The 25557-nt window shown below is 33.1% G+C and overlaps 3 protein-coding genes and 1 non-coding gene across 6 annotated transcripts; 2 read left to right on the plus strand and 2 right to left on the minus strand.

The window, feature by feature from the left end:
• Window positions 1–2469: 2469 nt before the first annotated feature.
• LOC126656135 (uncharacterized) lies at window positions 2470–4618 on the minus strand. 2 transcript variants are annotated; one of them, XM_050350620.2, is made up of 4 exons: window positions 4223–4618; window positions 3939–4029; window positions 2816–3839; window positions 2470–2719 (listed from the first exon to the last, which is right to left on the minus strand). In XM_050350620.2, the coding sequence occupies exons 1-4, from the start codon at window positions 4311–4313 to the stop codon at window positions 2609–2611; spliced, it is 1317 nt and encodes a 438-aa protein (XP_050206577.1). In that variant the 5' UTR covers window positions 4314–4618; the 3' UTR covers window positions 2470–2608. The 2 variants fall into 2 exon arrangements, with proteins under 2 accessions (XP_050206577.1, XP_050206578.1); XM_050350621.2 differs by having other exon boundaries at window positions 3939–4027; window positions 4227–4617.
• A 10068-nt stretch (window positions 4619–14686) lies between these two features.
• TRNAM-CAU (transfer RNA methionine (anticodon CAU)) lies at window positions 14687–14771 on the minus strand. The gene is given in 2 exon segments: window positions 14687–14722; window positions 14734–14771. It is a non-coding gene; the product is annotated as a tRNA-Met (tRNA).
• Window positions 14772–14840: 69 nt separating this feature from the next.
• On the plus strand, window positions 14841–17912 carry LOC126655750 (heterogeneous nuclear ribonucleoprotein 1-like). 2 transcript variants are annotated; one of them, XM_050350033.2, is made up of 4 exons: window positions 14841–15200; window positions 15638–17181; window positions 17294–17451; window positions 17735–17912. In XM_050350033.2, the coding sequence occupies exons 1-2, from the start codon at window positions 14979–14981 to the stop codon at window positions 16676–16678; spliced, it is 1263 nt and encodes a 420-aa protein (XP_050205990.1). In that variant the 5' UTR covers window positions 14841–14978; the 3' UTR covers window positions 16679–17181; window positions 17294–17451; window positions 17735–17912. The 2 variants fall into 2 exon arrangements, with proteins under 2 accessions (XP_050205990.1, XP_055959559.1); XM_056103584.1 differs by having other exon boundaries at window positions 15638–16790.
• Window positions 17913–22184: 4272 nt separating this feature from the next.
• Window positions 22185–25557, plus strand: LOC126654862 (protein NRT1/ PTR FAMILY 5.2-like). Its single transcript, XM_050348860.2, has 4 exons — window positions 22185–22360; window positions 22734–22951; window positions 23230–23804; window positions 24566–25557. The coding sequence occupies exons 1-4, from the start codon at window positions 22240–22242 to the stop codon at window positions 25419–25421; spliced, it is 1770 nt and encodes a 589-aa protein (XP_050204817.1). The 5' UTR covers window positions 22185–22239; the 3' UTR covers window positions 25422–25557.

A 25557-nucleotide genomic window follows, 5' to 3' on the forward strand; every position in this document is an offset into this window, starting at 1 on the left:
ACCTCGTGACATAAGTTCGAGAGCCGTATTGACCTTTATTCATTAATATCTTAAACATCTTATTCTAATTCAACCTATCAAGTTTTTTTTTTTTGGTAAGCCCATCCGGTTTCCAAGGCTTCGCCCTGACTAATCCGGATTCGACCCGCGTCGCGCACCTGGCATGGTGGGTGAGTCTGCCAGTGAGAATTTTCTGCATTCACAAGGACTCGAACCCGAGACCTTGCTTAAGCAATATCAAGCCGCTTACCACTTGAACCAACTCCCATTGGTACCTATCAAGTTTTTTTTAGTAATGAATAAATGTATTATATAGTATCGGTAGAAATTTGAACTTAAAGACTTATAGCTTTGTTCTGAGTTGACTAATAATTTTTTTTTTTGAGAATGTGTTGACTAATAATTAAATGCCTATGAAAAATACTATTTAATCCACTATTTTGTACCACCTTCAATGTCTCTCCTTACGTGGCAACATTTCATTCGTCCAATTTCCTTCCAAAAGTGTATATCTCAAAAAATAACTTTTAATTCATCCACTTTTTTATTACCACGTCATTTGGGTTAAAGAAGGCGGGTTAAAATGTTGGGTTATATAGCATTGTTTATTATGGAGTGACCCTTGTTAAGAATATATATCTAATATCTGCAATATTTAATGTATTGAAGAAGAAGATTTTTTTTTTTGAGAGGGTATTGAAGAAGAAGATTACTGGGCTTAAATTGTTTTGAAATATAGATTATGCAATGACAATAACCCCTTTTGACTATCATGTTGATCTGAAAACACATTAAAAATCAGGAATTTTGTATACTTTTCAACTATATAGCACAACATGGATAAAAAAATTACTTATTTTAAGATTTTCTATGTTAAAAATGAAGTTTTATGTCGAGAACGCCAAATTTTTAATACTTTTACTAAACTGAAAAATGTTTGTGCTACTTAGTTATTCAATTAATAAACATACTTATTATTATTAATTGGACTCTCATATATAGTATACCATTTTCACTATTGTACTAATTCTTAAACTTGAGATCATTAGCTCAAACTAAAATTTTGGGATTTATGTGAACAGCCGTATATTGTTTCATGGAATTGGATTTTTTTTATTTCACTCCTACCAAAAAGAAATCTCTGTATAATTCATCTCAAATATTTAGTAATTGAAATGTTCATTACAAAAAAATGCATGAGACATTATATTTTTCGGAATCATGATTAACATTTCATAGAAAAAGAAAAGCATTACAGAAAGCATTACTTACATGATATTTTTTCAATGGAAATTACCTGAAAAAACATTTACAATTAATTATAAATCAAAACAATAAACATAGAAGAAAAAACTAATCTAAATTAAGAAAAAAACAAACTCGTCGGATAGAACATTGAATGCATAGCTAATATCGACGAGTATGAATAAATTTAAAACAAACATTTGCACGAGTTTTAAACTCATTCCAGATTAAGCGTAAGAGATGCGTTGTCGAAAATTTTGCAGAATTGACCCTGGCAAGATTGCACGGTATGATTTCTTCCAAAGAAACATACTTTAAATCTCCTGAATCTCGACTAGGCGACATTTCGAGATCATTGAAAGAAGCAATAGAGCTACAATCACAGCTGAGATCGACCGTTTCTGTTTCTACGACATCCGACATAATCAGATCCTTCAACGATACATACTTGAAGTCATCTTCTCTGCCATTGAATGATGTTGATTTTGATGAGCTTGTATTCTTGCTTAGGAGTGCAAAATTCTTTGTCATTTTTTTTGATATGTTTTCAGCTTATGTTTGTGATTCTCAATTTAATTTAATAAATAACCAAGGTTGTTACATCTTATTTTTCGAAATCTCTATTGATCTACAAATATATTTTCAAAATATTTAGGATTGCATCTTCTCTAGATAATTCTTAACGAGTTTTAGATGTAGAGTTTTAGAGTTCAGATATAATTCACTCACTTAAAATTTATCCAGTGGATGATTATTGAATTTGATAAATTTTCAAATAATAAAAAACATTTAATTCTCAATTAATTAAAAATACTTATTTCTCAATTTAATTTGAAAGTTGTTATTGACTATATTTAATTCACGGTATACAGAGGTAAAAAAAAGGCTTAATAGCGTACACAATCACGAATTTAAAGTGATTTGCAAATTTAAAAAGGAACTTTTAATTTTGACAAATTTAGACACCAATTTTTTATTTTTTGCAATTTTAACACCGAACAATTTTCTATCAGAAAAATATTGATGTGGACACCGGAATGGCGGTTATTCCGGCGTACACATCAACAATTTTCTTGATAGAAAATTATTCTTCAAAAAAACTAATAGTTCATGCATTAATTTATTTAAATTAAAAGTTCGTGTTAAATTTGCAAAACACGATAAAACTCATGAATTTTTACGCTATTAAGCCTAAAAAAGAGGATAATAACAAAAGAAAAAGCATAGTAAAACCGAACTACATTGTATTGACAATCAATAAATCCAATGAAAGAATTACAACAGCAATCTCGTATACAGCATATAACCATGAATTCACAACAAAATGGATGGAAGACAAAACCAGACAACAATCCAAGATTGTTTAATGAACATTGTTAGAAGTGGGAATACAATAAGCTTCAGCAGTTGCACTATTCAAAGCTCTCTCCAACCTGGTCTCAAATGGTGTAGAATGCCAATTCACTCTCTTGTCCTGCATAAAAACTCAGTTAAACTCTGTTCATCATCATCACTCAAAACCTATAAGCTAATTCAAAACAGTACCCATCAAACTTCATCTCACATATACCTCCCTATACTTGCTGGTCGTGTTCGGTATTCCTTTGAACGAAGAAGCTGACCCCGAAGAATTCTTGGTGCAGACATTGTCATTCCAATAGCTTCCAACAGTTCCAATTATAGCCATCTCATCGGGGCTATGGCCAGGTGACCTCCTCGGCGAATTAGTAGCAGAATACTGTTTAAGCTCTTCAAGAGTTAATGCGCCTAGAATTGGTCTGTCGTCGAAGCTACATGGTGAATTTGATCCCACTGACAATGTGCTTTTCTCCGGAGAATTAGTATCGAAGCTGATTGGTTTGCTGCTAGCCTTTTTAAGTGGTGTGCTTTCTGATGAACCCAACCAGTTCGATAAGCTAGCATCCACTGCTATTTCTTGCTTTGGTGTCTTAGATTGATCAGATTTTGCTTTGAAACTGAATGATAATTCCCTACGGCTAGGCTCAGAACTAAACGAACTCCGGGGTTCTTGACCCAGTGTCTGATTCTCTTTCTGCTGCTTCAATGGCGGTGTCCCTTTTGCCTTCACAGCCTTCCATTGAGTGAGGTTTTCTACCGGGTTCAACACAGAATGCACATAACCACTTCTGTCTCGAGCGTTCAAATTTGGCTTCACTTCTTTCTCAACATAACCGCTGGATCCTAAAGCTCTATCATCCTCGTATTCGTCATCTAAATCTAACACGCTATCATCATCATCATCCTCGTCCTCATCATCACCAGCATCCTCAACATCACTTTCCCCGTAGTCTAATTCATCATCACTGTCTCTACAGTTCTCATATCTATGATTAGACGGGTAAGATCCTGAGCTCGAAGTGATCGAACTATCTTCAGAACACAACGACTGAACCTGACTTGGTTTCACAACTTGTTTCTCTTTCTCCTCTCCTTTTCTTTGAGCGCCATCTCCTTTCTCCACACACAACTCAGTCGAGTCTTTTACCGAAACATGGTCATAGGTAGTGATGACAGAATCAAACGTAACTTTCTTCTTAGGGCTAAGCTTCAATTGCTCCTCAGGATTACTATCCCTACATCCAAAAACCCCAGAAAAACACTGAATGTCAAAACAAAAGCATCATAAACCAGTAGACAAGCTAAACAAAAACTTAAACTTTAAGTTCACTTACAGAGTTTCTGAAACTGGGCTAGTAGAATTTTCTGGATTGTTATGCACAAAAGGAACTGCAAATTGCACTGGTTTAGAACCGGTATTTCTCTGCAATAAAGATAACAACTTTAATCATAATCAAACACAGTAATTAAAAAGATTCAATCTTTTATCAACCAAACCAAGCCAAAAAGAAAAAAACAGAAACCCTAAAACCCTACTGTATCAAAGTTTTCCCAAGCGGTTTTCTCAGTAACCAAACACTCAAAACACAAAATTTTGAAAACCCAATTCGATAAAGTCTTACCTGTTCACGGGGTTGAACTTTATATCTGTGTTTACGGCGTCTCCGATCATCTTTGGAAGAGCCAAAGCAAGCAAGAAAACAACCCATTTATAAATTATTTTTAAAAAGTACTTAATTTCGGTTTCTTGAAATTTAGAACTTAAATTCGGGTTCTCATAGAAGAGAAAGAAAAATGTGGCTAATGGGTTTTCATTGTAACGAGGAGGAAGGGGAGCGTTTCTTGCCGTTGGGGAAAAAGGCGGTGGGGACAAAACGGTCAAGAGAATTGGAGGAGACGAAAGGGGAAATTTATAATTATAATAAATGGAAAAGGAAAAAGGAAAGTGACCGTTAGAATTGGAGAGTGAAGGTGGAGAACAGGCTGTGAATTTGACAGGAGTGTGTCTCGGCCCTTGATTCCCACTACCAATGTTGGCGGGTCCAATTAGAGTAGGAATAATAATTATTTTTCCCTCACTACACATTCCCCCGAACATCAATCATTTCTCACCGGAAGACCAAATCTGCCATACAGAAAAAGATTTAGCCAATTCAACCCGTAAGAAATGAGATTATTATAACACTAAATCCCCACCATCTGCTTCAATCCCTACCGTTCCCCGCCATCCCCGATGCCGTTCCCGCCGTCCACTACTCTGGTAACCGCTGTCCACTATCCCTGCATCCGGTAATAAACAGTCCCTGTTTTTGTTGATTAAAATTTTACATAGAAATTAATAGGTTAATTATTGGTTCGTTTCTTAGTTTTTGTTAATTAGAGTTTTATTAGGTACGAATTTTCTTAGTTTAATTAGGGTAATTTAATATATCACTTGTATATTATTCAACTGAAGTCAATAAAATTTGAGAAGAAAGTGAGAGTCAGTTTCTTAGCATTTCTCCTTCTGGTGATGGCGACCAAATCCTTTGTTAACACGGTATTATCAATGCCTCATGGCTGTTTTTTCTCTGTTCTAGTGGTTGATTTATATTAGTTTAGTAACTTAATTTTGCTTAAACTAACGCTTACTTAATTAACCGCTTTCATGTTTCAAGAATTTACAAATTTCAAAGTATGTTTGTGGTCGATTTGTTGGTCTTGTTTTTTTTGTTGAATTATGTCGTTTGTAGAGTAGATAATTCCGCCATTGTTGTTCCCTTTTCATATTATTAATCAATTTTAACGCTAATCCTCTTCTTCCAACCCAATCATCAACACCGATCAAAAATTTGAAAAATCAGTGTCATTCCATAAATAGTGATCAGTGTCATTCCAAATTTGAGAAAATGACTTCTAAATCTGAAAAAAATAACTTTAATTTATGATTGTGTGTTTTTTAATATTTATGATTGATTACCCATAAAAAACACAAACAAAAGTTAAAGTAATCTTAGCTTGATGGTTTTTAATTACTGTCAATAAATCTGTTGTTTCTTCAACAATTGCAAATGATTTTAGTTATCAACAAGGAGAGTTAAAAGGAATGATAGATGTCAGAACTATAAAAATGCGATTGAAGACAATATTCAATATATCTTCATATCACTTCCCTTTTATGGGTGTATATAAATCAGTCTAAATATTTAAAAATAATATTAATTTATAAAATACAATGTCTAATATTTTCTTTGTTTGTGTTTTTTTTTGACATATATTTCTAAACGAGAGGCCTCCCAAACACTTTTTACTCTCCATCGTCAATTGGCGGAACTCCTCTACCATCTGCTATGCGTACCACAAAAATCAAGTAGATAATTCGGGAATACTGCTCCAGTATCAGGTACAAACTTTTGTTCTGCCAATGGATTACAGGTAAGTATTCTTTTTAATATTATATTTTATTTTTCGTGCTACCGTTCGTTTAGCAAATTATTCAAGTTTGGAATAATTTAATTTGTTAAACGAATGTGTATTTGGATGGCTCTTATAATAGCCATAAAGTCCACATTGCTTCATTTATTTCAAAGAATGACTCATTTTCTTCATGAGATGGTCATTCTTCTTTCTATTTATATATTGTTATCTCTGGCAAAAAAAAAAAAAAAAAAAAAAAAAAAAAAAATTAGAGTAGGAATACGAATAGTATTATAGTAAGAATTAGATAAGGTTTATTATAAGCTTAAATTAAAATTTTAAATAAAAAAAATATAAATTTGATAATACATGCACGGGCGAAATCAGGATTACAACTCATGAGGGTTAAATTTTTTACGTTCGGCTTTTTAAAAAAATTAGACGACGAGTCGTTAGGTTATTTTTAATAAGTTTTTTATCAGCGGAAGTATTGTTTAAATTTTTAGAAGAAAATTATAAGTTAAACGCAACTAGCACTTATAGGATCTGTTATGATCGTCCCTCTAAAAAAAATCACCCCTATTTCTGTATTTTAAAACTACTAATTTAAAAAATGGCGAAAAAGGTTGGCTGCTCGACCCCATGTATCTGCCCCTAAATATATGGCTATCACTAAAGTACGTATACTTGATAATATTGGTAATAATTAAAATTTATAGAAATTTATTATTTAATCAAATTAATTAAAATTAACATTCAATTATTAAACTTTATTCTTTCTCTTATAGTAAGTGTTATTTCTGAATAATGCTATATAATCCTTCTTTTTAATCCACTTTACTTAGTTTATCTAACATGTCAATCAAATAGTGAATATATTTAAAGTTGTTTTTTGAGATATACATTTCTGAAGGGAAATTAAACGAATTAAATACTATCACGTAAGATGGACTAAAAAAAATATGGTACCAAATAATGGGTTAATAGCATTTTTCCGTTATTGATATTCCATTTTCAATTAGTATTTAGCATATTGGGTTTAGCCTTATCAAATTATTTGGATTTGATTGCGTATGAAACATATTTGCAATATAAGAGAATAGAGTAGATTGCGTATGAAACATATTTGCAATATAAGAGAATAGAGTAGATTATAGAGTGGAACTTCTAGAGAAATATTTACTTAGAATATCCTTTTTAGGCATGATACCTTAAAAACCCTTAAGTTTTTTTATTCTTTTTTGATTCTACCCTCATGATAAAAAGTCGTCAATTTCATTTTTTTTATATTTTAATTCTATCCCAAATTTTCAATTTGAGACAATTATTTTACTTCATAGATGAAACCATTTAAATAATTAAGTTTAGGGTTAAAAAAAAATTTTCATTCAAAAAATTACAAATAAATCTTTCAAATTTAAAAAAACTAACAAAAAAACCATAATCGAATTAAACTAATGAAATTTTTTAATTAATTTTAATAAATCTAAATAAATTTAATACATACATAATTAATTTTTAATTTTATTAAATTCATCTCGGTGTTAAAATGCTTCCGACCACGCTGCAACCGTCCAACTCTGACCTCAAAACCGCCCGCAGCCAACCCGCAACCGGTTCGTCTTTTTCATTTGAAAATTGGTCGAACGAGCTTTAAACTATTTAAAAGATTATCTCAGAGAAATAACTGTGTTTTTAAGAGGTGGACATCATGGAAGTTCCAAGTATGTAGCTGCTGATGACAACAAAATGAATACTATAGCAAAAGGTGCATTCTATGTTCATGTGGATAATGGGTTTGATAAAGGGTTTAAACGATTTAGTATTAGTGCAGTGATTAGTGACTGACAAGGTGAAGTCCAAGTTGTCGGTTATCATATACATGATTAGAGGTGGCAAACAGATGCCCAACCCAAGCACCCAACCCAACCCGCCCAAAGAAATACAACCCATTTGCACCCAAAAAAAGTTTGGGTAATTTTTGACCCAACCCATTTTAGCCCAAAATTTTTTGGGCTAAAATGGGTTTATAAGAATGACCCAATGGGTGAAATTAAGTCCAAACAAATTTCAATATGAAGAGTATTTGAGTTTTTAAAATAATATTTATAAGTTGTATAATTTATTTTTCAAAACAATTTTTTCCAGAAATTTCTTTTTCCGGAATTTTTTTTTTTTCGGAAATTTTTTTTCCCAGAATTTTTTTTTTTTCGAAATTTTTTTTTTCCAGAAATTTATTTTTTTTTTCGGAAAATTTATTTTTTTCCAGGAAATTAATTTTTTTCGAAAAATTTATTTTTTTCCAGAAAATTATTTTTTTTCGAAAAATTTATTTTTTTCCAGAAATTTATTTTTTTCGGAAAATTTATTTTTTTCCAGAAAATTATTTTTTTTCGAAAAATTTATTTTTTTCCAGAAAATTAATTTTTTTCGAAAAATTTATTTTTTTCCAGAAAATTATTTTTTTTCGAAAAATTTATTTTTTTCCAGAAATTTATTTTTTTCGGAAAATTTATTTTTTTCCAGAAAATTATTTTTTTTCGAAAAAATTTATTTTTTTTCCCGGAAAATTAATTTTTCCCAGAAAATTATTTTTTCGGGAGAATTATTTTTTTCCCGGAAAATATTTGTTTCTGAAAAATAATATTTTGAAAAGTAATTTCTTTGAAAAAAAATTAATTTGGTTTTTTTTATTTTGAACCTTTTATCTCAAATATAGATTTCAAGTATCTCACTTTCTATTTTGGGTAATTTTGGGTTTTCATGACCCAACCCAACCCAAAATTACCCAACCCAAAACTGCCCAAAAATATTGTGACCCAAAATTACCCAACCCAAAAATACCCAAACCCAAAGAAACCCACCCAAACCCGCCCAAGAACACCCATTTGCCACCTCTATACATGATTGGAATGCAAAAATGAGTGTTGGTGAAGATGTATCAATCAGATATGACATTATACTAACAATGGAAACAAATCTAACTCTTTCTATGATAAAGTCTAATTCAAAAATAATAATTAATACTTTGAATAGAAAAAAATATCTTTATAACAATATTAATCTATTTTAGGATAGTTTTTTAATGAAAAACTAACAACAAAAGAGCTAACAAAACACAGGAAAAAATCAACTAAGGTAACACAGTAGCTATGCCAACTTCTCTATCCCTCGTATCCTCCAAAGAAATCTCATCTAGGTCTTCAGGATATCGTTCCAGGCAAATGCAACAATCTTCAATCTTAGTTAAGGCAGCTAACCCATGCGCCATTCTGTTTGCTTCCCTCGGAGCAAATCTCCACAACACATGATGTAACATACTAGCTTCTACCATGATGGTTCTGATAATATTATTTGATTCGTTTATGTAAACTACTTCCCCTTGTAAGGCGTTGATAAGGTAGAGATTGCTACTCTCCATGAAGATGTTCGAGAATCCACAGTCTTTCGCTGCTTGTAAACCAAATAAGACGGCTTCAGCTTCAGCCATAATGATATTAACGTCTTCATTCAACAACTTGTTACCCGCCATCATCGTTTCCCCTTTTTCATCACGCAGAATGCAACCCAGGCCCCATTTTCCTCCCAAAAGCTTTACTTGCATCAGTGTTAACCTTAATCCAATTTGCCATAAGGCTTTTTCCAATGAAACTCAGATCTCACAGGCCCTTCCTTGCTTGACGAGTTTGCAACCAAATACTCAGCAAAAGAAGTGTTGCATAAGGTTATAACCGTATCACAAGGAATATCCATGTTATTAAGATAATATTGGTTCCTGGTAGACCATATCAACCAGCACATAATCCAGAACTTTTCAAAATCGGATTGCTGAAAAGATTGAAGAAAAGAATTTGCCCAAATTTAAAAAATCAACACAATCCCCTCTATTCGAATCCAGGGTAAAAAAATCTAGCAAACTAAATTCCACGAACCCAAAGGCAATCTTTGAAAATGTGGTCTATGGTTTCATTCATACCACACCTAGAACATAGACCATCGCCCATATGTGTTCGGTGAAGAAGAGAGCTCTCTGTTAGAAGGCTTCGATTTATCAATCTCCGTGCAAAATGCTTGATCTTATGAGGGATTTTGAGCTTCCAAATGTTGTTCCAGCTTTTCAAAAACATTGTCCCCATGTTGCCAAAAGAGATCGCTGACAAGCTGCCATTTAAAGCCAGGAAGTAAGCAAATTTTACCATAGAATAGTATTTCTGAAACACATGAAATAGCCTATCATGAGGCACCCACGGATCATGGAAAACTCTAATGTTGTCAGCCCTTCATATTTTCCGCCTCAACCCTTTTCTAAGAGTCGGAATAGCGCTATGAATACTTTTCTATATAACTAACCCCCATGCAGATTTTCGCTTCAATTAAGGACGTTCTCAGATAGTATTAAGCTTTGATTAACTTTGAGGCTAGAAAATTCTCATTATTAACCAACAGCCTACATTGCTTTGTTAACATCGCCGCATTAAAACATTCAATATTTTGAAAGCCAAGACCTCAACACCGCTTTGCTATGCACATCTTTTCCCATCCAACCCAAGCCATGCCTCTCTTACCATCGTCATTTTTTCACCAAAATTTAGACATCAAGCTCTGGAGTTCTCTATAAACCGAGATAGGAAGCTTAAAAAACCCCATCGTATACGTTGGAATAGCCTGGACAACCGCTTTGAGAAGCACCTCTTTAGCACCCTTCATGAGAAACTTTTCTTTCCATCCGTTCAGTTTCTTCCACACCTTTTCAAGAAGGATATTGAAAATTTCTCTTTTAAATCTACCCACAAACGTCGAAAGACCTAGATATATCGGTCGTGATGAACCGCCTCTTTCACTCCTAGATTCCTTGCTAGAGTTCTCCAAGAATCAGGTTTCAGATTTTGGCGAAATGAAATAGTCGTCTTATCAAAACTTATGATCTGCCCCGATGCCATCTCATTACACTTAATAATTTTTTTAACTTCATCCCTCTATTCTTCATTTTCCCAAGCAAAAATAATGGAGTCTTCAGCAAAAAATAAATGCGAGATAGTCGGCGCACGTCTCGCAATCTTTATACCATGCAGTGTTTTTAGACATACTGCATTGGATATAAGACCAGGAAAAGCTTTCGCATAAAGGATAAACAGGAACGAGGATAGCAGATCTCTTTACTTGAGACCCCTCTTAGGAGCAAAACTGTCTTGGGGACACCGTTGATCAGAACCGAGAATGATACCGAGGAAATACAACGCATTAATAGCTCTATAAACCTCCTAGGGAAACCAACCTTCTCCAAATTGCATCTACGAAACTCCACTCCACCCTATTGTAGGCCTCGCTCATATCAAGTTTAATAGCCATAAAGCTTTGCTTAGTCTTTCTCTTCATGTGCATGTGGTGGAAACATTCAAAAGCAACCAGAATATTGTTAGTAATCAGACGACCCGACATAAAAGCACTTTAATTCTCCGATACAGTGTGAGTAAGAACAAATTTCAGTATGTTAGTTATAACTTTAGAGACAAGTTTATAAATCACACTGCAAAGACTGATTGGCCTGTATTCTTCCATAGTTTCTGGGTTTTTTACTTTTAGGATCAACACTACGTGCGTATGATTAAAACTGTTGGGAAGCTCAACCCCATTCAGAATATCCAGCACCAAAGTCTTCACATCTCTCTTAACAATGTGCCAATAATTTTGGAAAAATAAAGGTGACATACCATTTGGACTCGGGGCCTTATATAGGTTCATATGTTTCAGAGCTCTAATAATTTCCTCCTCGGCATACAATCTGCTCAAATCAGCCATCATTTTTTCAGACAACCTTTTGTTGATTCCCTCTAGCGATGCATCATATTCAATAGGATTAGAACTAGCAAGCAGCTGCTGAAAGTAATCTATCGCCACTCTGCCTATGCCTACTGTATCCTCCCTCCACACGCCATCAATATCATATCGACCAACTATAGTATTTTTCTGTCTTCACAGCGAAGCTTTTTGGTGAAAATGAGGTATTTTTGTCGCTGTCTTTCAGCCATGACACCTTTGCTCTTTGCTTCCACATCACTTCTTCACTACGAAGAAATTCATTCAGCTCTACTTCAGCCTTCTTAATATTCTGATATTGCTTGGCATTTGGAACTCCTACCTGAAGACTAGCCAACAACTCTCCCTGCTTCCGGATAGGTTTTGATAGGTTCCCCACCATATTTTTGTTCCACTATAAAGCTGCGACAAAACATTTAAAATTTTGTTCCAGGTAGTAGCCGAATTAAATTCCCTATCCGCACCCCAAATTTCTTGAATCACGTCCTCACAATCTGCTCTTCTAACCCACATCGTTGCGAACCGTTGAGCTTTGTATCGTTTTTCTACTTTGTTGCTGCTTTTATATTCCGTCCCTAGAAGCAGTGGGGAATGATCATAATTCTTTCTAGGAAAAATAAAAAACATAGTTGTAGGGAACATATTTCCCCAATCAGAGTTGCCTAAAATATGGTCCAGTCTTTCAAGGATTGGGTCACGGTCACCATTTCCCCTACACCAAGTAAAACGAGAGCCTTTTGATGGCATCTTCTCTACATGAGCCTCCGAAACAGCCTCTCTAAATTGTCTCGTCATTCTCTCTTCTCTACTGTGACCCCTTGTTCGTTCTCTTTGCCAAAGAATTTCATTAAAATCACCCTATAATCCACGCCTCATGCAATTACAACCCATCACTTACGCATCGTAGGACTTCCATGAAATGAGTAGTAACAATTGTATAGGTTTTTCAAGATCACCTAATAAAATCAATCAAACTTAGACATCCAGATTTAGACTTTCTGCATGTAATCAATCCAGACCAGCCAGACTTTTGATACTTGTTAGAAACTTCTAAGGTTAGATGTATACTTAGTAGCACCTGTTACTTGCCTCAAATTCCAGTTCAACTCGAGTCATATACGGGTCAAATCTGTTTACAAGGTTTCATAAATGTTTATTTACCAGCTTTATATCCTATGGACTGCATATACTGTTGAGATGAGATTAATGCAAATATGTCCAAAAAATGAAACTGGTAGCCGATAAACCAAGCACACGAGTCTTTGGAAGGTCCACGAATCTAGTATTTTGGTTCGATGTACAATAATCTTACCCATAAGCGAGTAAGGTTACCTAGTCGGATTAAAAGACATTTCCTTGTTGAACTAGGTGGCAACTCCATTTTCAAAATCAATTTCCAGATCGAGAAATCACCCATAAGTCTTGGGCGAACAACCTCCAAACCCTGCTTCGCTCATAGTGAGGTACCAAATCGTTTAAAAACGAGGACTAAATAGTTAATATAATTGAAAGTGAGGTAACAAATCGTTTAAAAATGAGGTACTAAATATTAATATAATTAAAAGTGAGGTACCAAATCGTTAACGTAAAAGTGAGGTACTAAATCATTTGAAAGTGAATATAAAATTGTTAATATAACTAACAAAAGTGTCTAATTTTTAATGGAATTGAAACCAAAGTATTAAATTGTTTGATTTTCAAACAAGAAATATCAAACTGTAAATTATAACATATGTAGAAGGCTTTACATCAATTTCCTCATGATTAAAATATGAAATATTGGTTAGAGCACAAATTTTCTATTTGTATGATTTGATTAATTAAATTATTATTTTTATAATTATGACATGAATTAACTCTAATGTTACTATTGTTTTCCGCTTAAATTTATGTACAATTTTTTTAAAAGAGAGAGAAAATAATCCCAACAAAAAAATAAAAATACAAACAAGACCAAACTAGAAGCCGTTGATCCTAATATTTTGTTTAACTGATGTTTAATTGTGGCGCTTTGTATTTTTTTGATCTTGGAGTATATTGATTTTTTTTTTGAATTTATCGGATCTCATAAATTGAATATGAAACAGTTACATTTGTAAAAAAATTGAGGTAATTTGAAAAATTAAACCCGATGATCTGACATGAAACAGACAACATAATGCCTAATTCGCAGATTTTACTTACGAAAATAAAAATAAATTACTAACTGTTTCGCGAATTAGGTGTGCAATCTTTAATCACTCTTCGTTCAAACTTCTCCAATCACCTGTAAACTCACAGCATCCGATTCAATCAACACTTGATCATAACTCCTTCTAAAAAAGAGACAGCACACCTTTCACAGAGAAATGACAACAAATCTTTCATAAAGAAAGGACAAAAAAAAGCATTCATAAAAAATACAAATAATAAAAAATAAATAAAACTAGTATACCTCATAGACGAATTCATTTTGCTGATGAAAGATCTTCAATATATTTTCGGTTCTTGATAATTGAATTGCGTTTCGTGATAAATTTTAATTTATCCAAAAAATGAAAAAGAATTGGCTATTTATTATATTCTATGAAATTAAAATAATATAAATAAAGGATATAAAAATTTAAGTTATTGATGGCTGCCGAAGAATAAATAAATAAAAAGTTCTAAACGGTTAGAGTTTGTCGGAGAAAAAAAAAGAAGAGAATTTAGCCCTTTTTTTTAGTTGAGTATATTGAAACTTAGTAACCGCGAGAAAGCTTATTCAAGATGCCAAATATCGTCATAAATATTCTGACCCGAAAAAAATTTGAAAATGTTACAAGGTCTTGAATTGATTGGCTTGGACTCGAAATTATTAAATTAGTTTTGGAAACAAAAAAAAAAGGAATGGGGTGAGAGAGGCTCGAACTCTCGACCTCAGGATAACTCAGAAGCTATGAGACCTACGCGCTAGCCAACTGCGCCACCACCCCATTGGTGATATCAAAGTATTTTAAATTAATAATATAACTGGAGCCGATAATCATAAATAAAAAGTAAAACGAAAAACCCTAGAATTAGAGAACCCAAATTCCCTCCATTCTTATTCTCTCTGTAACCAAACCCAAAAAAATCAACCACCAACAGAGAATTTCAAAGAAACACTCCCAATCAACACCAACAATTAAAACCAAAAAGCGATGGATTCAGACGAGGGAAAGGTATTCATAGGAGGAATAGCATGGGACACAACTGAAGATACTCTCAGAGACCACTTCAATCAGTACGGTGATGTCTCTCAAGTTGTAATCATGCGTGACAAAACCACCGGCCGTCCTCGTGGCTTTGGTTTTGTTGTCTTCTCAGATCCTTCTGTTCTCGATCGTGTTCTTCAAGATCAACATTCTATTGATGGCCGTACTGTAATGCCCCCCTCTTTTTAATTTGTTCAAAGTTTTGGTCTTTTTACTTAATGTTAACGTTTTTGTTTCTGGGTATTGGTTAATTTTATCTGCATTTGATTCGTTTTTGATTTGTTGGATGATTTATTTGTGGGTGGTTTATGTGTATCATTAGGTTTGTGAATTTGTGTTCTAATTGTGTTTTATTAGCTGAGAGTTTTGGTCTTTTTGCTTAATTTTGATGTTTTGGTTTCTGGGTCTTGGTTAAGTTTATCTGCATTTGATTAGTTTTAATTTTTTGGATTCTTTATTTGGGGGTAATTTATGAGGTATTATTAGGTTTGGGAAATTGTTATAATCGTTAATGGGTTTTATGGATGCTCAATTTTTCTTTTAGTATCCATTTGTATGCATTTTGTGTTATTTAGTTAGTTTAAATTATGGCTTTGGGCACACAGGTGGAAGCTAAAAGGGCTCTTTCAAGAGAAGAACAACAGACCTCGTCTAGACCGGGTAACTCTAATTCCGGCAGAGGCTCTGGTGGAGGTGGAAATTTTAAGACGAAGAAAATATTTGTTGGTGGTTTACCGTCCTCTCTGACTGAAGAGGGATTCCGTGAATATTTTCAGGATTACGGTCATGTAACTGATGTGGTGATTATGTTTGATCAGCATACTCAGAGGCCTCGTGGCTTTGGATTCATCACATTTGATGCTGAAGATGCGGTTGATAGAGTACTTCACAAGAACTTCCATGAGCTGAATGGTAAACTTGTAGAGGTAAAACGAGCACTTCCAAAAGATTCTAATCCAGGTGGTGGGGGCCGTAGTGGAAGCTATCAAGGTTATGGCTCCGCTGGTGGCAATACAAGTGGCGTTGATAGCCGAATGGATGGAAATAGATATTTACAGACGCAAACATCTGCAGGCGCGTATCCGCCTTATTCTGGTTATGTTGCTCCAGGTTATGGTTATGGGGCAGCAAATAGTGGAGTAGGTTTTGGTGGTTATGGTGGTTATGGTGTTGGTGGTTATGGCGGTGGTCCAACAGGTGCATATGGAATGCCTGGTGCTTTGAAAAATAATTGGGGCAGCCAAGTTCCTTCCAGTTATGGTGCGAATGCTAGTTACGGGGTCACAGCTCCATGGGGTGCATCAGGTGGTGGAAATTCTTCATCCGGTCCTGTTGGTCAATCCACTGGTGGAGCTTCTGCCTATGGGGGATATGGCTACAACAATTACGGTGGAAGTGACGGTTCTTATCCTGGTGGATATGGAGCTGCTGGAGGTCGTGCTGGAAATGCCCCAAATAATGGTGGCAGCATTGGCACTGGTGGTGGAGAGCAACAGGGAAATGAAGGTAGCTATGGTGGTGGCTATGGCGATGCTAATGCAAATACAGGATATGGGGATGAATCTTGGGGGACGGATCCTTCACAAGCATCAAGTGGTTATGGTGGCTATGGTGGTGCTCACTCACGGCAGGCATCACAACAGTGATTGGTGATTCAGTTTTGCAGGGATTCATACGCAGGCGTCTATTTATCTTTCAGTGGTGATGGGCTTTGGATTTCGAGAGCAAATGCATTGATGACAACAAATCCTGGGAATGGTTGGATTGCTTGAAACCCTAGTTGTAGTTTGCAGTAGTTATCTGCTAGTATATAGCGGCTACTAGCTCCAAGTAGTGGCAGTATTTCTTATTTAGCAGTATTTGCTATGAAGTTGCAATTGTTAACTTTAAGTTTGTTGGTTTATCTTTTTTTCTTTCCTTTTCTTTTATGTTTAAATCTGGAGTAGTGCTATATGCATTTTCTATTAGTATTGATGTTTAAGTGATTATGGTTTTTAGTTGATACTCATTGATTTGCTAGAATTTGGTGCTATCTTAAGTTTTCTTATTTCCTTAGAACATGTTATTATACTAGCTATTCTGCTTAGCTATTAGCTGCTACATTTGGTATGATAGAGACTGCGGAGTATAGAAGCTTCATGATCTTTAGGTATTATAGCATTTATCACCAAGTACGAGTGGTAGCCGTCGTAACATAGTGGTATTATTGTGTTATGAAGAGGCATAATCATTTCGTTTCCTTTATTTGCCCTTTTGTACAGGAGAGAGTGCTGAACTCTACTGTGCAAGTGAATGTATGGTATTTGGGTTTTGTGGCATGGAGTGGACTGTAGAGTGGGGTGGCTCGATGATGCTTTGTTCACTTGACCTCTCATGCAGATTATGGAGTGAGGCAGGAGTCATCCCATTCTAAAATGTGGTATGTGTATAAGTTGTAGGGTGATTTTTTCTTCATTTTCTTTTTCTCATTTTTCTCTGTTTGATGTATACACCTTTAATTTAGTATCGACTATAGAACTGGCTAGTGTTTGGGAGTTAGAAATAAGTAGAAGAGTGACTTATGTACTAGAAACATTATGTTTTTTCTATGAGCGTATTTCGGTCTAAGAGATATCATTTTGGCTCCCACTTAGTAGATTTATCTATCATTCATCAGCATAACTTTTTTTTTTTGTGCTTCAATGTTGGATGTTTGCTAACAGATGGATTCAATGGTGCCCATCAAGTGCTGCATCACCTGGAAGAAAGATATGCATCGCCATCTTGTGGGCTCCCATTTAGACCATCCTATGATTCTTCTCTGTATAATTGATAGTTGCTTTCATTTTTGTCTGTAAATTTCTTATACATTCTTGAAAATAAATTGGTTAATCTGGTGAATTCAATTCTTTGACATGGTCAGTTTGTGATCTAAGACATGTCTGATTAGAAGTGTTAGCATATAGAAGCTTGTGCATTATCCGTAATCAGTATAGTTTTTTGTCTTAGTGTTCTAGTGAAATCTTAGCAATTGATGCCATTATTTCCATCTGATAGAGATGTTTTTCGAACTCGAAGAATGCGCCTAGGTACCTTGGAGAGGCAAAGATGCTTTGTTAGCTTGATTTTACATTTTGATCTTTAATGATTGAGGTATTATTGGATGCCCTATCCATCTTAGCTGTTAATTATTATTGTTGTGTATGTATGTATGTTGAAATTTGCCTGATTTGTATGCGAAGTACAGGGGAAATTCTTGCCCAGAGCATGGCGGACCGTCCTACACGAAAGGCAGGTACGAATGCAAGATGGTCTACCATGTACCATGCTCTGGGCAACTCTATTTGCTGATTTGATTTGGTTTTTGCACGGCCCTGATTGTATGTGCATGAAAGTAAGTTAAAGCACAGTTTTATTATTCTGCAACTACTCTTCATATCAAAACTATTTACTCTATTGCAGTCACTTTAAAAGCACAAGAGTAATGATATAATTTAACACTTTTAAGGTCTAATGGTGCTAAAAGATTATTCTTTTATTTCTAAAAACTTATTTAAATCTTTTAAAGTTCTCTCACAATTTGATCTGGAAATTTATTTATTTTTTCAAAAATGTATAAAGGATCAATTCACCCCTTTCAAATTGGCATGAAATATTAAAAATCATTCACAAGATAATAGTTCAAAAATATTTAAAATTTTTGCATTTTTATATCAAATCTTTCTTCCTCGAGTGTTTATCTCATGCAACTGTTGTGCCACATCATTTTTATAATAAGCCAATGAGCATTTGCGATAGGGAATATTTAATTATTATTTATATTCATTAAATATTTACACATGGCTAACGCCTCAGTTGCATAAATGATGTGGCGCAACCGTTGCGTTGTATAATTATCCTCCTTCCTCTAGTTACGGCACCAGGTGTGACACTATTAAAATTATGGAAAAAGGTTTAAAAACACCCTCTAAAAAGCAGCTTTTGTAATTGGAATATGTTTTGTTAAACCGCTCATAAGAACCATATTTTGACTCTTATTTGGAGAATAACAATAATTAAGCCTAATTACTTAAAAAACTCCACCTTATAATATTTTTTCGTTTATACCCTAACCTATGAAAAAGTTCATTTGTACCTTATTTTAAATTTTTCGTTTTCAACTCAATCTTAAAGCATTAAATTGAACTTTTTTTCATTTAAAAAACATTTAAAATAGTCCTTCATTTTTTTAACCTATATTCTAATTAGACTTTAATATTATTAAGAGTATAAAAATACCTTCTTTGCAAAATTAAACTTATAATAATTATTTAATTTATATTAATTATTAATATTTTTAAATACAAAATCGTAAAGATATATAATTTTTTATAAAAAACAAATTTCAATTCTCCGTTCAAAGGAGGAGCCCGCTGCTCCTCCAGCACAAATCTGCTCCATGAAGGAGGAGCAGATCTGTGCTCCTCCTTCCATGTGAAGGAAGAGCATATCGCTCCTCCTTCACATGGAAGGGAGGAGCAATCTGCTCCTCTTTCCATGTGTGCTCCTCCTCCATGGAGTAGGAGTAGAGACGGAAAAAATAAATAAAAAAAATTAAATTTTTCATAAAAAAATCTATAGCAGTGTATAAATTGGAAAAGTACAGTGGTTTGTCGGAATTATTTTTTAATTTAATTAGTTTTTTAATAAAAATATTAAATGTAATTAATTTTTATATTTAATTAAATATTTTTAAAATTGAAGTATTTATTTTTACTTTTTTTAAATAGAAAAAAAAAATATAATCCTTCTATTTAATTATTTTTAATATTTTCATCTTTTAATTAATTAAATTGTCAAAAAATAAAATTTTGGGATACAGTTGAAAACGAAAAAAGAAAAAATAGGGTATAAATGAATTTTTTCCTAGATCAGGATATAAACGAAAATTTTTTATAAGGTGTGGTTTTTTTTAAGTAATTAGGCCTAATAATTACTATATTTTTTTAAATTAACACATGATGATTTTTATAGTCCAATTATGACTTTCATATATTTTTTTTTACAATCAAATAATCTTCCAATATTAAGCAGTTACAAGTGTAAAAATTTAGAAAGGGTATAACTGTCTTTAATAACCTGACATGTAACAAGATGTAAAATCTTGATTTGCAGATCGTCTTAAAAAATAAAAAATAAAATTACATAACTGCTCTATCTCAATAAAATCCAATTATTCTCTAACACTCACAAATCCTTATAAAGAAGACAAACAAATCTTTCATATAGAAAGGATAACAAAACTTTCGTAAAGAAAGACAATCGCTATAATAAAGATATAGAAAAAAACTAATATAACCTTTCATCTTCAGTCTTGAAAGGTATTGATATATCTCTGATTCTGGATTTGTATATATATTAAAATTGATGCGCCTCATCAATAGATTTATCAACAAAAATAAAAAAAGATGAAAAGGAGTCGGCTATTTATTTTATCCTAAAGCAATAAAAAGAAATGGCTACCGTCAACGGCAAAAATAAACCATTGCAGCAGCCGAAGTGAAAAACAAAAGAAAAACTCTTGACGGCTAGAGTTTTTTATTTGAAAGAGAAAAGAGAGCAGGAATATTTTATTCTGACTTTCATATATTTAAAATTTCAAAATTTAAGTATGGCATGTCAATAAAATTAAAAGTTTATGAATCATAACAAATTAAAAATTTATATATCATATCAAACTAAAATAAGATTACAGATATTTTAAGCATTTTTTCAATTTTTACCACCACATCTTTTTCATCTTCGTTCCATTTTCCCCTAATTAAGCATGGGAAAATGGCAGAGGAAACAGCAACAGTTTGCTGCTAGAGATGGAGAGGAGGCAACGACATATTCGAGCAGGAGGAAATGAAAGAGGGAACAACGGCGGGTTGCGGAGGAGGAAAAATGATACGAAAATGCAAACCTTTGAGTTTTTTTGACTGATTTTCTTAAAAATGACTTTTTTTGATATTTCATGCTAAATTGAGGGGTGAATTGATACTTGTTCATTTTAAAAGTTGCCAGTGTGACAATTGAATGTGTAATTCTAAAAATATTATCAACTGAAATGTTATATGTTCAGATAAATCGATTTTAAAAGGTATTCAAATGATGTTAGAAAATTGAATAGATTTCCAACAAATTGGTCAAATTAGATTTATAACTTTTCAAAAATTTGGGTAAATTTTGGCAATATGCCTTTTAACAATTACCTATATGCATGTTAGTAATATACAAATATAAAAGTAATATAAAATATAATGACTATATATATTTTTGGTAGAGATTATATTAATTAACTGAAAATTCCATGCTCAGCTATTCTTTATGATAAGTTAAAAAGTTTAGTTGTTGAATAACTACCACATACCATGAAGGAGGTGACTGGTGACCAATTCAATTAGACAAACTCTATTTCTTGTAACATAATTAATAATCACTTATTTAGAGATTTTTTTTCTTCTAAAGTCAATCAAATTGGAATTTTCTCACTAAACAGGAATGCTTCACTCTCCCATATTTATTCCCTAGCTTAAAATAGTTTTATACACTATTCACAAATTAGCAAATGCCTAATAAATTCAAAACAACCTTAAATAAAGGGAAAAAAAATATAAAGATCACATAAGACAACTTTCAAGTGACCCACCTACCAAGATTTTAGGTGATGATAAGCATGAAACAAAGTATAGGTTAGTTTAAACATCATTAAAGAAGAATGAACACTATTTCTTTTTCAAATTTCAAGTTTTTCACATCCACAAACAAGCTAGAAATTAAAACATCACTGACTCATTAGATAAAATATTAATTTTATGCACTGTAGGAAAATAATTGTGTCAAAGTACTATTTCTTAATTGCGTAAGTTAAATATATAAATACAAATAAAGAGGAAAAATTCACGACATAAACAATTTTTCTTAATATTGAGCGAATTAAAACATTTAATATATGCACCAGTCAAAAATATTCTTATTAATATTTTTGTTTTATAAAAATTTATGGCTATCTCGAATCATTTTTAACGAGTATAAAGAAAAACACTATTATTTTATTATTTAACTCACACGGTGCATTATAACTTTAATAAATTAAAAAATATATTCGTTATATATATGCTTTATAAAAGGCAACATAGGACTCACATGATGTGTTATTGAGACCTCTAAAAATCTCTCTGCCTATAGCTTTATTTCTCCATACCAAATGGCAAACATAGAAGAAAAAGTTCATTCAGATTATACTGAAGATGGCACTGTTGATCTCAAAGGTCAACCTGTCTTAAGATCAAACACTGGGAGATGGAAAGCTTGTTCCTTCATAGTTGGTAAGTGTTATATATGCATAACCGGGTTTATTTTTTCGCGATTATCAAACTATAGTATTTTTACATTTAGGTAATTAAATATCAATTTTCTCAATAGCGGAAGGTTACTAAATGAACTATGGCGATTAATTTCTTACTTGGACGTCGGAAAAATGTGCGTCTATCCAATTTTTCCATTTTCGTATAAGCAAATTATCATTTAGAATTCATTTCGTGGTGGAAAAATCGATATTTTTTTACCTATACAAAAATTTGAAATTCAATAACCGACCCACAAGTATTTTTTAAGCAATGCATAATGGTACGTAATTAAGACTATTACTACTATATTAGATTGTAGTTAAGAAGTTGATAAGATTTTTGTAAATTTTAGGGTATGAAATATTTGAGAGAATGGCGTATTATGGAATAGCATCAAATTTGGTGTTGTATTTGACAAAGAAGCTGCATGAAGGGACTGTAAAATCAGCAAATAACGTTACAAATTGGGGTGGAACTGTTTGGATGCTCCCCATTTTTGGTGCTTATATTGCTGATGCTCATCTCGGTCGCTTTCGCACTTTTCTCGTTGCTTCTGCCATTTATCTCTTGGTAATATACTTAGCTATTTGCTCAAATTTTCAATCAAATTTCCTATATATATATTGTACATGATCGGAAATGTTGAAACGAGAATACTCAAATATAAAATACTTAAAATGAAAAACGGAAAATAATTAATTTATAAAAACAAGATATTGTGCAATATATAGACCAGCACCATGCAGAATTGAGCACGTATTTGGTTGTTGTTGATGAAATAGAAACCACAAGAATTCTTACAAAATGAGTGCTGATATTCTACATTAATTCTTATACAAATGAAACAGGGAATGTCTCTCCTAACCCTAGCAGTTTCATTACATGCACTAAGACCTCCACCATGCCCTAATGGCATCACCGAAGAGCTATGCAGCAAGAAAACCTCCTACACTTTACCAAAGATCGTCTTCTACGGTGCACTATACACAATAGCACTCGGCACAGGTGGAACCAAACCCAACATTTCCACAATGGGAGCAGACCAATTCGATGACTTTGAACCCAAGGAAAGGACCCAAAAGCTCTCGTTCTTTAACTGGTGGATGTTCAGCATTTTCTTTGGCACCCTTTTTTCAAACACATTCTTGATTTACATTCAAGATAATGTTGGTTGGAGCTTAGGGTATGCTCTTCCTACTGCTGGCCTCGCAATTTCCATAATCGTGTTCTTGATTGGTTCACCGTTTTATAGGCATAAGGTTCCTTCTGGTAGTCCTTTTACTAAGATAGCTCAGGTTTTGGTTGCTGCTGTGAGTAATTGGAAGGTTCCTGTTCCTAATGATCCTAAGGAGCTTCATGAAGTTTGTATAGAGGAGTATTCAAGATCTAATAAGTTTAGAATTGATCACACCCCTTCTTTACGGTAAATTCATTTGCATGTCATATCTTTATTATATTACATAGTTTATAAAATGGCTTCATGGAAATAAAATCCAAATACAACTCAGTTTTTCGGGTACGGTTAATTCTAACCAATTTTTTTTAAAATCGTCAAATAAATTTCAGTTTTATCCAACTACTGTGCTCATTTTAAAAACTGAAGAAAGTCAAATCTTTTTAAGTTTTTTCAACTCTAAATTCTAATTTGGCAAATATATCCTAATTTTTAATTGAAAAAACTTAGATTTGGTTCAAAATTAAAAAATATCTGATTTTTAGATGAATAGACTATTAAATTGGATTAATGTATATAATTCAAAGCTAAAAATATAAGATATGATAAAATTGGAGGTTTTTGAAAAGTTTGATTTGAATTGACCGTATTTATAAATATTTGATTTTTGTGGATTCAGTTTAAATTGAACCGAATTCAAAATGGTAAAATTTCAATTTGGACCAGATAAGTTGGTTAATTTGATTGAAATATATAATTTTACAATATACAGCTTTCAAGTCTATGTGCGGTGAAGCAGCTCACTCGGTCATCATATGATGTCATATATAGCAGCACATATATTCTTAGAATATTGTGCCATTTGATTACCACATCAACTTATTGTAATCTGAAAAAGAAATATTAAATACTTAATTATTTAAATTAAAGTTTTGATATCAAATTAAAACATATATATATAAAATCTGAGACCTCCTATTTCTACATTCTGATCAAGTTTAGTCTTGCAGGTTCCTTGACAAAGCAGCTGTACTAAAGGGTGGATCAAGTTCAACAACACCTTGGAAGTTATGTCCAGTGACCCAAGTTGAAGAAACCAAACAAATGATGAAAATGCTTCCAATTTTACTAACCACAATCATACCAAGCGCAGTCATGGCTCAAGGATCCACATTATTCATCAAACAAGGCACCACCTTAGACAGAACCATGGGACCTAATTTCCAAATCCCACCAGCCTGTCTAACCGCATTCGTCACACTCTTCATGCTCATCACCATAGTCGTATACGACCGCTACTTCGTTCCATTCGCCGGACGCTACACCAAGAACCCTAGAGGTATCACATTGCTACAAAGACTTGGAATAGGCTTAATCTTGCACATCATCATTATGGCCGTAGCATTTGTCGCTGAAAGAAAGAGACTAAGCGTCGCTAAAGAACGTAATCTTTTCGGTAAAAATGATATAATTCCTGTCAGTATTTTCATTCTTCTTCCTCAGTTTGGATTGATGGGTGTTGCTGATACTTTTGTTGAAGTTGCGAAGTTGGAGTTTTTCTATGATCAAGCCCCAGAAGGAATGAAAAGTTTAGGGACTTCATATTTTACTAGCAGCTTGGGAATTGGTAGTTTCTTGAGTAGTTTTCTACTGAAAATAATTTCTGATATTAGTAACAAGTATGGTTCAAGAGGATGGATTCTGGATAATCTAAATTTGTCTCGGTTAGATTACTATTATGCATTCTTGGGAATCTTGAGTCTAGTCAATTTTCTTGCTTATTTGATTGTTTCTAATTTGTTTGTTTATAATGTTGATCAAGAATCTAAAAGAGAAGCAATTGAAAGCTCGCCGACCGAAAGTTAGACAAGAGATCCATGAAGGTCATGTATATATAAAAGTTGATGGAAACAAGTGAAAAAAATTTAGATTACAAGTTTTTTATTTTTGGGTTAGAGTTTTTTTCGGATATTGAATATAGTATATTTACATGTTCAATTTA

Source organism: Mercurialis annua, linkage group LG7 (genome assembly GCF_937616625.2).
Source record: "Mercurialis annua linkage group LG7, ddMerAnnu1.2, whole genome shotgun sequence".
Lineage (NCBI taxonomy): Eukaryota > Viridiplantae > Streptophyta > Magnoliopsida > Malpighiales > Euphorbiaceae > Mercurialis > Mercurialis annua.